Source organism: Lissotriton vulgaris, chromosome 1_1 (assembly GCF_964263255.1).
Source record: "Lissotriton vulgaris chromosome 1_1, aLisVul1.2, whole genome shotgun sequence".
NCBI lineage: Eukaryota > Metazoa > Chordata > Amphibia > Caudata > Salamandridae > Lissotriton > Lissotriton vulgaris.
In genome coordinates, this window is record NC_141685.1 from 2,119,436,341 (window position 1) to 2,119,451,404 (window position 15,064).

Consider the following 15,064-nt stretch of genomic DNA (forward strand, 5'->3'; position numbering starts at 1 on the left):
CTCTTTGATGAAGACAAGGCACTAGTCATTGTGGATGGCATCAAGCTGGTCGAATATGCTACTTACCAGTATGCATCTGTTCTTGGCATGTAGGGCTGCTGACATTCATATCTGCAAAAAACACAGTTGATGGACAGAATGTAGAACAATGTCATACATTCACCCCAGTACAAGGATCTGGGCCTAAATCCATCGTTTTTTTGCACTCCACACCACCCTGGGTTAGGCACTGGCTATATGCAAATCAGCTCTGACCCTGTGCCCCATGGGAACAGTCCAGTCCGAACTACCAAGCCATGTCTTTCCCAGACAGGAATCAAGCATCCAAGGACCGGTTCCTGGCTATCAGCCTTCATTCAGCCTGGATAGCTTGACTCCAGTGGTGTGGAGAGCCTGGGACTCATGCCTGAGTATACCCAGAACACTCGGGGTGAAAATTGCAAAAAACAGTTGATGGACAGAATGTAGAACGGACTGGACTGTTCCCATGAGGCACAGGGTCAGAGCTGATTTGCATATAGCCAGTGTCTAACCCAGGGTGGTGTGGAGTGCAAAAGAACAATGGATTTAGGCCCAGATCCTTGTACTGGGGTGAATGTATGACATTGTTCTACATTCTGTCCATCAACTGTGTTTTTTGCGACATTCATATCTGAGCATAGATCGCCGCTTAGTGTTGGGTCCGGATGATCGCACATTGTTGTCCTGGAAAAGTCTTCGAAGTATCACGAGATAGGTGGCTCCTCCCCTGGACTACAGTGCGCATGGGCCTTGACTCCATCCCCAGATTGTTTTTAGCCATTGTGGCCAAGATGGAGTGAAACTATGTGTATGATGACCATGCTAGAAGTATGTGCGAGTACTGCAGCCGCTACAAGCGCTGGGGAGGAGGGCGGGCGATATGAATGTCAGCAGCCCTACATGCCAAGAACAGATGCATACTGGTAAGTAGCATATTCCGTTCGAGGCATGTGGGCTGGTGAATTCATATCTGTGCATAATATACATAGCAGTCCCTCCATTAAAGGCAGCCACCTGTGCCAGCTGCAGCAGTTTGAAAAAGTGTTTTTAGAACAGCCTGCCCTACAGCTGCCTGCTGTTTGGAGTGCACATCAACACAGTAGTGTTTGGTAAATGTGTGTGTGGTAGACCATGTGGCTGCTCTACATATGTCTTCTAAAGGAATATTTTGGAGGAAAGCCATGGAGACCCCCAACTTTCGGGTGGAATGGGCCCGCGGTGGAATGGTGAGAGTGCGCTTGGCTTTCTGATAGCCGATCTGAATACATTTAACGATCCACCTGGCTATACCAGCCTTGGAAATGGGGTTGCCTTTGTGTTGTGGCGAAAAGGCAACAAATAGTTGTTTAGTCTTCCGAAAATCTTTGGTCCTATCAATGTAGTACATTAGGCCCTCTTGACGTCAAGTGTGTGGAGCATACCTCTCCGCAACTGACTCTGGATTTTGGAAGAACACAGGTAGTTCTATAGTTTGGTTGATATGGAACTGGGAAACTACCTTAGGAAGGAATTTAGGGTTAGTGCGAAGCACCACCCTGTTGGAATGAATATGAATAAATGGCTCTTGGATAGTTAGTACCTGGAGTTCACTAACTTGTCGTAGCGACGTAATCGCTATAAGGAAAGCCACTTTCCATATCAAGAACTGAATCTCGCAGGAATGCAGTGGTTCGAACGAGGGACCCATCAGCCTGGTGAGGACCACATTTAGGTTCCACTCGCGAGCTGGTGGCGTCCGCGGAGGAATGACTCGTTTGAGTCCTTTCAGAAAGGCTTTAATGGCAGGCACCCTGAAAAGTGAGAGGTGCTGCGTTTGAGATAAGCAGCCATTGCGGATAGATTTATACGAATGGAAGCATAGGCCAGATTACATTTGTACAGATGTAAGAGATAACAAATGATGTCCTAAATAGAGACATCCAGCGGGTTGATGTTGTGGTCTGCACAATAAATGACTAACCGCTTCCATTTCGCAGCATAGCATGCTCTTGTGGTGGGCTTTCTTGCCTCCCTGATTATGTCCATACAGTCATGAGGTAAGTTGAGGTAGCCAAACTCTAAGACCTCAGGAGCCAGATCGCCAGGTTGAGCTGTTGCGGATCTGGATGCTGAATGTCGCCATGGCTCTGCGTCAAAAGCCTGGGTGTGAGGCGCAGCCTTTGATGAAGTACCACGGACAGTTCCAGAAACGTAGTGTACCATGGTTGGCGAGCCCACGTAGGAGCAACCAGGATGAGAGTCATCAAGTGCTGCTTCAGCTTGCGTGCCACCAGCGGTATTAGAGGTGCTGGGGGAAAAGCGTACGCAAATTTGCCTGACCAGTTCATCCATATCTCATTGCCCTGTGGGTGTGGGAACCTGGCGGCAAAGCTTGGGCATTTGGCGTTTTCCTTTGTGGCGAACAGGTCTATCTCTGGATGATCCCACCTTAGGAAGTACGGGTGGAGTACTGATGGATGTATCTCCCACTCGTGCATCTGGTGGCTGTACCTGCTGAGCAGGTCCGCCATCTGATTGTCATTGCCTGGGAGGTGTTCGGCCATGAGGAAAATGTTTCTCTGAATGGCCCACTTCCACATGCTCTGAGCCAGATGAGACAACTGTGGAGAGTGTGTTCCTCCCTGTTTCTGAATGTAGTACATGGCCGTCATGTTGTCCGTCCATATCAACACGACCTTGTTGCACAGATGTACTTTGAAAGCTTTCATTGCCATGAAGATAGCCATCAGTTCTAGAGCATTGATGTGCATCTTCCTTTGCTGCGGTGTCCATAGTCCCTGCACAGTGTAGTGGAGTTCATGAGCTCCCCAACCCTGGAGAGAAGCGTCCGTCGTCAGAATGATCCATGGCACAGGCACTTGGAACGGTCATCCCTTGCAAAGGTTTTGCTGATTCCACCAATGCAGAGAGTTGTATGCACGACCGGTCACCAACACTAGGTCTTTCAACTGTCCTTGAGCCTGAGTCCACTGACGTGCTAAGCACTCTTGAAGCGGACGCATATGTAGTCTCGCGTGCGGGACTATGGAGATGCAGGAGGCCATCATGCCTATCAACTGCATGAACACCTGCGCTGGAAGCGAGTGTTGAGGTCTGAATTTTTGTATCAGCGATTGAATGCTGCTGACCCTCACTGAATTTGGCTGTGCTGTGGCTGCCAGAGTGTTTATCGTCGCACCCAGATACTGCCGTATGTGGGCAGGTTGCAGGTTGAACTTTGGGTAATTCAGTGAGAATCCCAGATCGTGAAGATGGTGAATGGTGTGGGACATGTGAGCGGCACACTGCTGGGCTGACTGCCTGGATGAGCCAGTCGTCCAGATAAGGGTAGACATGAATGTTTTGTCTCCTTAGGTGCGCCACCACCGTCGCCAGGCACTTTGTAAAAACCCTGGGTGCAGTGGTGACTCCGAAAGGCAGAACCTTGAACTGGTAATGTTGGATTTGGATGGTGAACCGGAGGTATTTTTTGTGTGACGGGTGCAGGGAATGTGAAAATGCCCATCCTTTAGATCTAAAGTTGTGAGAAAATCCCCCTGACTGAGCAATGGTAGGACTTGCTGCAGGGTCAGCATGTGAAAGTGCTCCGATAGAATGTACTGATTGAGGGGTCTGAGGTCCAGTATGGGTCTGAGGGACCCGTACTTTTTTGGTTTCAATAAGTACAGTGAGTAAACTCCTGTGCCTCTTTCTTTGACAGGCACAAGCCCGATTGCCCCTTTTTGTAGCATGACGAGGACCTCCTGCTGCAATAAGTGCAAATGCTCGGCGGACATAGGACGGTGTCTTGGGGGTATGTTGGGTGGAGTGGATGTTAACTCCAGACAATAACATTACTGTATAAGCCGAGTGACCCACCTGTCTGTGGTGATTGACTTCCAGACGGGCAGGAAATGTTGAAGTCTCCCGACAGGTGTTGCGTGGTCAGGGGGCAGTGACAAGGAGTCACTGTCGGTTAATGGTGGAGGATCTGGAGTGGTTGTTTCCACTACCTCTGCCTTTGGCGCCTTTTCCACGATATCCACCTCAACTTTGTTTGGTGTATGTGGTCTGCGTGCCGCCTTTATGGTTTGGGAGAGCTGGCCTCTGGAAACACCTCTAGTGCTTGAGCGACGAAAAGAACCACCCCGGAACTGCTGGGACTGTAGACCCCTCATGGACTTAGCAGTTTGTGTCCTTTTTGATTTTTTCCAAGGTGGTGTCTACCTCTGGGCCAAATAGATGATCAGGGTTTACCGTCTGATTGAGAATGGTAGTCTGTATTTCTGGCTTGAACCCGGAGATTCTGAGCCAGGCATGTCGTCTCAGCATGACACTAGTGTTAATAGCTCTGGCCGCGGTGTCTGCCGCGTCCAGTGCACATTTAATAGAAGCATTTGATATGAGCTTCCCTTTTTGGATAAGCATCTCAGCTGCCTCTTTGTATTCATCTGGCAGGTGCTGTAACAGGGTCTACAGTGTGTCGTAATGTGCCCTGTCATACCTGGCTAGAAGTGCCTGAGTGTTCGAAATGCGACAGATATAGGCCGCTTGAGCTGCCACCCTTTTCCCCGATGCCTCAAACACCTTAGGTTCCTTATCTGGGGGAGGAGCATCACCCGTGGTTTGTGAAATAGCCCTCTTCTGGGCATTAGAAACAACAAGAGAGTCCAACGGCAACTGTCCCTTGATGTAAGTAGAGTCTCCAGGCGCCGGTTTGTACTTCTTTTCAATTCTGGGGTTTATCACCCTGGCTCTCGTAGGCTCTTTAACGATTTCCCCAGCATGTTTCAAGACACCCTTCAACATAGGCAGAGTATTGACAGTCCTCTCTGAGACGGCAAAGGTGTCAAAAAGAAAGTCCACTTCAATGGGATCAGCATGGAGCTGGACGTCGTGATTCTTAGCTTTCAATGAGGGCATTAAACGCTGCCGAATCCTCAGTAGGCGACGTTTTTACAGCATACATTTGAGTGTCTAGGGTAGAGTGAGGATCACCTGGGTCAGCAGCAGCTGCCCAGGGCTCATTGGTATCATCTGGATCAGTGTATACTGGATAGTTGTATTCATCATCATCACCTTCCCCAGTGTCCACATCTGAATAAGTGGGTGAGACATCATGGCCACGTGGAGATACAGTTTCCACAAGAACAGGTGTCGAAGTAGAATCCTATTTCTTCTTCAGTGAAATTTTATAGGACTCCATTGGCTGTTCGGGACAATTTTCCGTTTATAAAGGGAAAGTCTGCCTGTTTCGGCATCGATAAACTGTTCCTGTTGCTCTTCCAACGAGGATTGTCGATGCTTTATGGCAGAGACCACTGTTGTTGACTTCGGCACCGAGGACACCTTCTCGGGCAGGTTGGTGGCCATTTTAGGGGCGAAAGCCTTCGGCGGCAGTGAAGTGGATGGGCGTCAACATCCTCTGAGGTTTATCGACAGGCTTCGAAGGTGAAGGATCCTTAGGCCCGACACTTGAATCCTTGTCCTTGATGCGCTTTAGGGAGTCTGCCACCTGCTTGGAGAATGAGGTGGACGGCTGCGTCGACTCGACGGAATCTTTCGAGGCACCACCAGACGTGGACTCGTGGGTCGGTCCGCTTTTGGCCTTGTCTTGTCGACGTGGAGGCTCGAGAACCTTCGAATCACCGAGCCCTTTGTCGGTGTCGACCGCCTTCGACGCCAATTTGTTCGGGTCGACTGCCTTGTCTTTGGCGCGCTAGACTTCGTCTCGACGCCCTTGAGCCGTTTCTTCGGGTCGATAACGCCCTTCTGCTTCGTCGGTGCCGACAGGTCCAAGGACTTTGAGCCGACCAAAGCAATACTCACTTTTGGTTTAGATGGAGGCATCAGTGCATTCACTTGCGTCGAGACCGGAGCTTTTACTTTCGGTTTCGATTTCGCAGGGTGCGGCTCCTTAGCAATGTCCGAAGCCGAGCCCGAAGCTCGAGCTATCTTCCATGGCCCCAAAGGCCCCGTCGTCGTCTCCTACCTAGTCGACGACTTCTTCCGCTTCGAGCATTTCAACATCCGCGTCGTAGTTGGATTTGACCTTCGACACGGGATTCGACAGGTTTTCCCGAACCTCCCGGTCAGCTCCTTCATCATCCCCGGCATCGAATATGTCCACAGGCTCCGGTGCAGTCTGCTGGGCTTCCTGGCGCGCAGCGCGTCAATGCAGAAGAGTCTTCTTGGATCGAAAACAGGAACAAGCCATGCAGCTGGCTTCATCATGATCCGGCGAAAGACTTGTTGCGCACCGGGTGGACGTCGATGTGGGGATATTTGGAGTTGCACACGGGACATCTCTTGAACGGGTTCCGTTCCATGATGGTTCGTCGATAAGGCCTTTGGCGTCGACCGGGCCTTCAGCGTCGAAAAGCACGCGGCTTTTCCGGATATCCGGCTCAGAACTGAGCTGGAAAGAATCGGGCACCGAACGCAAGACTATACCGACGAAAACCTAAAAGCCTTTTGGCCTTAAGAAAACTTTTATATATCGATTCCGACTAGAGTGAACCAATATACATTCAAACCCAATGGCGGAAAAAAAACAATGTGGGGATGGAGTCGATGCCCATGCGCACTGTAGTCCAGGGGAGGAGCCACCTATCTTGTGATACTTCGAAGACTCTTCCAGGACAACAATGTGCGATCATCCGGACCCAACACTAGGCAGCGATCTATGCACAGATATGAATTCAGCAGCCCACATGCCTCGAACCTTTACCATCTCCATCCGATGCTTTTTATCCTTCTCTCGAGGTTGAAGTAGGTTTTAGCAGTTTTCCTCCATCGGTGTCCCTTGTCATGGAGCTGTGTGGCTTCTTGGGTTTCGCTCTACCCTCGGGCGTCGACGAATTCGGCATCACTTTGGGTTTCTTAGAGTCAAAAGTCTTTGGCTCTGTCTCGGCTCAGAGGGATTAACTTTGGCTGTGTTCCTTCTACTCTTTCCTGTGGCTCTTTCCGGTTTGCCTCACGACCTCTCCTTGAGTTTAGTCTCTTGCACTTGGGCCCCCTCCGTCACCAGGATGTTTTAGTCATCGCGTAACAGGCCAAGGTGTTTTAATGACTCCTGCTTGCTCTGTGGCGATGCCATCGCATAGTGAACCCTCCTCTGCTTCTGCCTTGCTTTGAAGGTCTTGGGCAAGAACTTTGCACATACCATGCAGTCCTCTGCACTGTGAGCCTTAAGGAGACTGGTTACAGACCTGTTGTGTGTCCTGTGTGTAGTTGTGGTGCTACCTGAGGCAGAATGTAAAGGGGGTGTGCATCATGCCCCTTTGTCATTCTCCCACCACGTGCTCTTGTTGCGGTCAGTTCACCTTGGTGGCTATCAGTGATTTCAGATCCTCCTCTTCCTATCGGTCATAGACAATCCTCTTCCCGACTGGGATTTTCAGTGGAAAAAAAACTTTCTGCAATGCCTTCTTCCTTGACTCCAGAGCTCTCCTTTAGGTTTCCAGACACAATCAAGGACAAGCATTTGCAATGCAATAGGTCTCGCATTTACGCGAGTTTGAGCTATTGGCATTGTAAATGACAATGCCTTTTAGTTATGAATTCGTTTTTTAACCAAAAATAAAAAGCATTGTCATTTACAATGGCATTAGCTCAAACTCTTGTAAATGCGAGACCTATTGCATTGCAAATGCTTAAAAAATAAGATCTTAGCTGTTACTGGACTGTTACCTGCCCTAACTGCAAAGCAGCGACATTGCAAGCTAGTGTTACGCATTTGACCACACCCAGCAGAAAAACTGCACGGTTCCCCATTTTGTAGATTAGGCGGATTGAGATTATTTTAATTTCTCTTTTTACACCTCCCTCCTCATCTTTTACTGTTCTTCTGAGCCTGCTAAACAGAGGATAAATCGTCCTGTGCCAAACTCCACCTGCCTCGCCACTCCGACTTTCAGAGATAGCAGCCCTGGGGCTTTGGAAGACTTGGTCGCAAATTATGGTTATTTATAATTGAGCTGTGCTGAAGGCCAAATATCATCATGGGCACGAGTACTTTGTGCAGCAACTGTTGGGAGGGTAGACATTTTATTTCTATTTCTTAACCTGTCTCTGCTTGTTCCAGACCCCTTTGTGAGATACAAACATGTTTGCAATCATATTTTTCTGGTGGATTACAAATCTGTGCTGCATACTTGATTTTATTTTCCTATTGTATGCATTGATTTAACTGGACTTGAACTGCGGAGGAATGCAGTTAACAACTTTGCTGTATGCGCCCTGGGAAAATATCAGCCATTTATGGTTCGTGCTCGGCGATTCTCTCTTGTGTTTATTATTTCATACGATCAAATTATAACAGTTGCGTTGACAGGTTTGTTGGCTTTGAATTCTGGTGTCGCGTACTGAAATGCATTTTCTGATTTTGGCATTGGTTTCTTCTCGCAGCGTCCTGTGTAATTTTATGAATCAAAGGCGTTCATGCTGAGCTTGTGTTACAGGGTTTGAAGACTGAGAAAAGCACTCCCTTTTCCAAGACAATGATGAATAGGGTTCAAGGCTGTATCTCTCTGGCATCAGCAGGTGATGCAAGGAGGTGCACCCAGGATTGCATGGGAACTAGAAATGTGTGCTGAAAGCGGCATTTACTTGACGACTTGTACTTTTTAAATATCTAATAAATTCAAGAGATACGAGAAGGCTGAAAATGCAAGTGCGTTCTCAGCAAGAACTATTTAGAACGTATTTTTTTCTGTGCACTGTCTTTGGGGAGTTGGGGGACTGCGGGGGCAGTGTGCAGTTCTTGGAGGAAGGGTGTGTGTAATTTGCGCTGCAGCGGCCACGAGGTTAATGTGTAGCCCTAATCAACATAAGCACCAGCAAAGCGGCTTCTACCATCAGTGATAGCAAACCAGTGCACTTCAGGCTTGCTTGCGGAATCAAATAAACACAATCTCAGGCAAAATGCGTTGCTCAAAACCTGTCCGCAGGCTGAATAAACAAACATCAGAGTAGGCAAAGTTCTGTGCGCCATGATTCCCCAGTAATAAGCACAGGCTCCGCACCACGCTCCAGGCCGGACCTCCTGCGAGCCCAGCCCCGTGCCAGGAAATTAAACCACACATACGTCCCTCGAAATGTTCCATAACTTGGTTCTTTATCAAAAGCGGGCACATGCACCAGCTTCCTGTAAGAAAAATGACCTATAGAACGCTTGTGGGAATATACTTCCTGTAACTGATAGTAATAAATGTAAAAGAACAGCATTTTACAAAAACAATGTGTGTCAGCACACAAGCTGCATTGGAAAGACTGCCTGGTCTAAGTTAAGGGTAAAAGTAACATCAGTCTAATAGGTGAAGGTAGACGCTTATGAAGTGAAGCGGACTGTGGGTAAAATCGATTGAGTCTATCTGCACGGTTTAAAGTTACAACACCACGAGTCACGTATCAAGCGAAGTAAACAGGCGGCCACGTTGGAATGGTCAAAGAGTTGAAAAAACAAAGTTAAACCGTACTAGAGAGTATGTCAAATTTAAAAAATACATACACAGTGAGAACATGTAATGTGGGCAAGAGAAAACGAGTCACGTTGCACTGCAGTTGTGCACGAAATGAGTGAATCGTTGATGTGAAGGAATAAAACTGCTATTACAGTGTATACTGAGCAATGTGAAAGACCTAGTACACCAAAGGTCTACTTTTAACACAAGCTCGCATGTAGGTAATCGAACTGGTTTCAATCATTCTTATACACAAGTCTTAAAACGAGCACCCCCTCCCCCCTACCTCCTCCACCGCCGAGGAACATGCTGGAATGACGGCACAAACGAAAACAAAAAAAAACAAAAACGGGGCGGGACCAGCTACCGAATCCCTCCCCTCCAGGACTCCGTGACCTGCCTCATGGTTGCCAAGGCAATATTTCTGAAAATATTGTCGTGCTACCGTAAGGCAGGTCATGGAGTCCTCGAGAGGAGGGATCCAGAGCAGACAAATCTGCTAACAGGAGCTTTTTTCCAATGGCAGGCCTCAGTTTCGAGAGGCCTGCCAATGGAAAAAGGGGGCGTGGTTTCACGCAGTAGTGAAATTCTCCTGTTCACAATAAGTCTTTGCCTCCAGCAGGGCCATGCCCTGCATTTGAGGCTTGGACCTAAAAAATGAATCTGAAGATGCCAACTGCATGTAGGGATTTCTAGGTCATTCGGCTAATGCCACACAGAGAGATTGCCGAAGGCCATGGAAAAAAAAAAGAGAAAGCAGACTTCAAGGAGACTTTCCAGCCCAACTACTAGATGGCAGTATAATGCACAGCTTGTGGATCCAAAAAAGATTCACACTGCAAACATTTCATGTGATAAATGATTTATATAAACTATATCTAGATAAATAAACATTGTAATATTATGCTTACAGTCCACCAAAGTTTATATGAGGGGGAATATTCCACTGCTGTTTCACACATCTCTTGCACTTCCTCCTTGGCTCCTCTCTTCGAAAATAGCTTTAGATAGTGACACCAAATTTCAGTATTCTCTCTATTATGTTCCAAAGCTCGAGCCAAAACATTTAGAGTGGAGTCCAAACGTTCTGAGGCGGTCCTACAATAAAGTAAGAAAAGAATGGCTGGCCGTTAAATCACAACTAGTTAATCAGTTTATGCTTGACATAAGCTACATAACAAATCCATGTGTGCAAGCAATTCTTCAAGGCAAATCAATGACTAAGAGAAAATATGCTCCTGAAGAACACAAGACTTAATGGAATGCCTAAAAAATGACTATCAAAATTATGACATTTCCTTAAGCGTATGAAACTTAGGAAATACTCCTCTTCAAAAGAGACTTTTACATGTTTTTGGTGATAACATACATCAGAAATACAGTCAGACGTTTGATAACATGTTTTCTCTGAAACGTTTTCTAATTACTGTCCACAAAGTTACAGGAAAAAAAACAATTCCCACAGGTAAACTTAATTTACTTAGTTCCACAAGAAATGAAAAAATATACCAAATATGGCTATGCAATACCATATACTTTTGGGGCAGCCTAATAAAAGTGTACAATTTTTTACAATGAATAGCTACAAATAGATGCTCAGTATCGATCAATTTTTTTACTTAGAAATGTAAATTTAACTTATCACTCCAGCTTAACTATCTTTAATAGATTCATAATGCTTGAACTATCGCCAGCCATCGGGTTGGGAGTTCTAGGATAACACTTCCATATAGGTAAACTCCAGCAACATTAAACTTAACACAGCAACCTAAATAATAAAAAAAAAAGACAAATACACCACCAATGCTGGAGTGCACACTGACTTCCACAACCCCCGAAGACAAAATAGTCCTATTTTATACAATTTCATATTTAAAATCGCATAAAAACAAATTTTTGCCTATAGCATACACAACATTAAAAATATATAACATTAGGGAGACCCTTTGAGACAAACTAGCTATTTTGGGCGTGAGGAATCTGCAGTAAGAAATATACAGGTACAGCCTGGTACAGGTAAGCATTAAAACCTTTTCAGTAATAAGTTACTGGATATCGAACAATTTGGAAATGCAATAGAAATTGTACTTTTTGATTTACTGGGAGCAGTAGTATGCAACACTTTGCAAATACAGTACATTGAAATGAATATGACTTTTCAGTAAATTGCAGGCAAGTTACTTTTTACGTTACTTTTCTAACTCAGTGCTGAATACCTATATTCAGCACTGGGGCATTTCCTAGAAACGAGTAAGTAATTACGTTTGTTATTCACATGATTTTTTAAAGAATATTTTCAGTTTTCAAAACTCCACACTTAGAAACTTTTTGGAGTAGTACATTGAATGGGCTTCTACAATAAAATTGCAGGCAAGTTACTTTTCACGTTACTTTTCTAACTCAGTGCTGGATACCAAGATTCAGCACTGGGACATTTCCTAGAAACAGGGAAGTAAACACATTTTCGTTATTTGTGCGAATATTTTTAGGTTTCAAAAACTCCACACTTAAAAATGTTTGAGAAAAAGTGTCAATGTTATCCTATGGAAGAAAAACAGTTTACCAATTCTGGGGTAAGTAATCTACTCTGAGAGTTAAGGTTCTGGGGTTAGACTCAGGGGTCTCCGAGTGTCAGTGATGCACTGTTGCACCCTCAGCGGCACTAGGGCAGCCGGGTGCAAAGTGTTGAGGCCCAATGTTATCCTATGGAGGGTAGGGGGTCTCCGGTTGGTGGGTGCTGCCAACAGGACATGAGGCTGTGGGAGCAAAGCTCCTAGGGTTTAGCTCAGGGTAAGCTGAGGATCAAAGTAGCACCAAAGGTGCACCATCAGTGGCACAAGGGCGGCTGGGTGCTGTTTTGAGGTCAGATGTCCTGTTTCCAATGGAGAACCTCCGGGACAAAGAAAACACTGCAGACTCGGGGACGAGATTCTTCAGGTGCGACCACCACTTCGAGGGGTAAGTTGGGATGTTGATGGATGGTTAGGCACCGTTGGTTTGGGCAAACAAGGCCGTGGAGCGTCGGGTGCAGGGATGTCTTGGGACATCGGATTTTCTTACCCGCTCTGGTCGCAGCAGGGGGGGGGGGTCCTCTGGATTGAGACTGCAGGAGTCAGTAGGCTTGAGGCAGGTCAGGGGTCTCCGGATCTCAGGTCAGGATCGCCGGGGGACCTCCTTGTGTTTGTTTCTCCACTCTAGTTCGGGCCGGGTTCGGAGGGTGAAGAGTGGGCTGGTATTGCAGTTTCTAGCTGGCACCAGAAGCTGCAGTTTAAACTGGTTAGGTATTCACTGGAGAAACAGTCTGAAAAGTGAAGGCAGTTCCATCCTCCAGGGTTTGTGAGGTTGCTGGCTGCTGGACACGCCAGGATTTCGCAGGAGCAGGTTCGAGGGGTGACAGGCCTGTAGGACTGGGGCCAAGTCAGTGGGTGTTGTCCTCTTTAACTCTGTACGGCTCTTCGTCCTTCTTGCTTTTTTCTTCTTGTAGATAAGCTAGATCTGACTTCCTACTTTAGGGATGCCCCCTAAAAAATACTGAATCTAAGGAGCGTTTTAGGGGTTCTGAGATCAGTAGCCAATGGGCTACTAACCTTAGGGTGACTACATTCTTGGTGTGCCCACCTCACGTGGGGGAGTGAGCACAATCCCTATCCTGATTGGGGAGGGCCTACCATCACCAAGATGGCGAGCACTGGAGAATGGGCTTCACCTCAACTGCCCCACCTGATTGGTGGATTGGCAAAGGTGAGCACACCTCCTGGGCTGGCTAGTTTTTCCTGCTCATCCTCCCTCAAAGGTAGGGGAGACAGGAAGGGGGGCTGCTCCTGATCGCAGGAGAGCCTGGGGGTCGCATTACAAAGGCTGTCGGGCCTTTGAAGCTCCCCTGCCAAAGATGGCTCTTCCTGGCCTGGACGAGGTGTGAACACCTCTGCCCAGGAAAGGCTTTGTTTCTGGGCTCAGGGAGCGTAGGCTCCCACCCTAGTGATACAGAAACAGGTCTTGTGGTGTCAGGCTGGTGTGCACCAGTTTGTGTGCATTTTTCATTAAATCCCACACTGGCATCAGTGTGGGTTTAATGTGCTGAGAAGTTTGATAACAAACTTCGCAGTTTTCAGAGTAGCCATTATGGTGCTGTGGAGTTCATAATGACAAACTCCAAGCACTATATACTCTTAATGGCAGCACTACACTTACAGTGCCGAGGAACGGACGTGGGCACTGTAGGGCACTGTACCCTCACCACTGGCATAGGCCACTCAGCTAGAAGGGTGACTGATGTATGCTAGGGCAATAGTTTGTGGGCATGGCACACAAGGATGTGCATCATGTCGACTTCACTTTGTTCTGCACCAAGACAGGCAGCCTGCAAAGGCAGTGTGTGTGAGTGTCAGGGTACAGGATCTCTAAGGGTGGCACAATAAGTGCTTGTGAGAAGGAGCCGGGTAGCCACCCGATAAAACCATGTACAATGAGGGGTTAAGCTAATGGGAGTTTGGAAGAGGCACAGAAAGAGTTAACTTCCTTAGGCCTCTTTCCCCTACAGGACGAGGAACACCATCTTCCTAGTCACGCCCAAACAAATGACGCTACGCGAGGACCAAGGGTGGAGTCAGCTGCAGAAATAGAGATCCCGGAAGATGCAGAGGGGTGCGCATTGGAGAAACGGAACACAGAGACCAGAACAAAGCACCCCGGAGGAGCCAGGATGAGAAACAGACTGGCTGACCTGTACTCGAGGACGAGAAGCAGACGAGACACCCAAACGCCGTGAAGAGGGAGAAGACATCAAGCGGGAGGAGTGGACGGAGGATTGGTGGACTTCCCCGGAGGATGCTACAACACCGCCTTAGCTTAGGAGAGCTGTGGCCCTCGCGGTACGTGAAGCAGGCCAGTGGTCACCGATATTGGGGAAGGGAGGGGGTGGAGAGTCCTAGGGACACTCAGGGCAAGATACGTTGTACCATTTTTTTCACTTCCACACACGTTTTCGCCCACACCCTGAATCCCTTATTTAGACCAAACCACACAAATCATACGGGCTGCACAAAGGCTGAACGGAAGTCATTCTCCTGATAAAAGGAAGGGACGAGATAAACTGAACCCCGGCGAACAGATAGGCCGCCTTCTGTTTGTTGCTACTTAAGATTTCCTTTTTTTTTTAACCTTCCCCCGGTCCTAACTATACTGGTCAGTGGTCACGCCGGGCTATATTCCTTGATCCCTTTTCCCCTCTTTCTTTGATTATGTTCTACTTTCTCTAATTGCATCCACGTGGCGGCATGGTTCACACTACCTGTGTCTTGCCCTAAACAGGACAATCTCATCTAACCGCATCTTTCTCCTTTTTCTACCTGGGGCGGTGTCACCATCCATCAGAGGAGAAGATGAGAAAAAGCCATAACTAATGAACTTCCAGGGCATCAACTACAGCGGTTTCCTTTTTCCATACATCACACAGTGTACAGTTATATCCCCAATTCTACTTTCTTTATGTTTTGACAATAAATGCAGCCATCATTCAACAGCCTATAAGACCTCCTCGCTTTATTTTCCACCCATTCCTCTCACATCGCTGCAGCCCTTAGAGGCCTTCTCTGGTCACA

The 15,064-nt window shown here is 47.4% G+C and overlaps 1 protein-coding gene across 3 annotated transcripts in view; it reads right to left on the reverse strand.

Annotated features, from left to right (window-relative positions):
- Nucleotides 1-15,064, reverse strand: part of ZFC3H1 (zinc finger C3H1-type containing) — an 833,014-nt gene that overhangs the window by 446,029 nt on the left and 371,921 nt on the right. For all 3 annotated transcript variants that reach the window (XM_086921759.1, XM_086921741.1, XM_086921749.1), the window contains exon 22: nucleotides 10,376-10,562. In XM_086921759.1, the coding sequence (XP_086777885.1) occupies nucleotides 10,376-10,562 (187 nt within the window). The remainder of the gene's footprint in view (nucleotides 1-10,375; nucleotides 10,563-15,064) is intronic.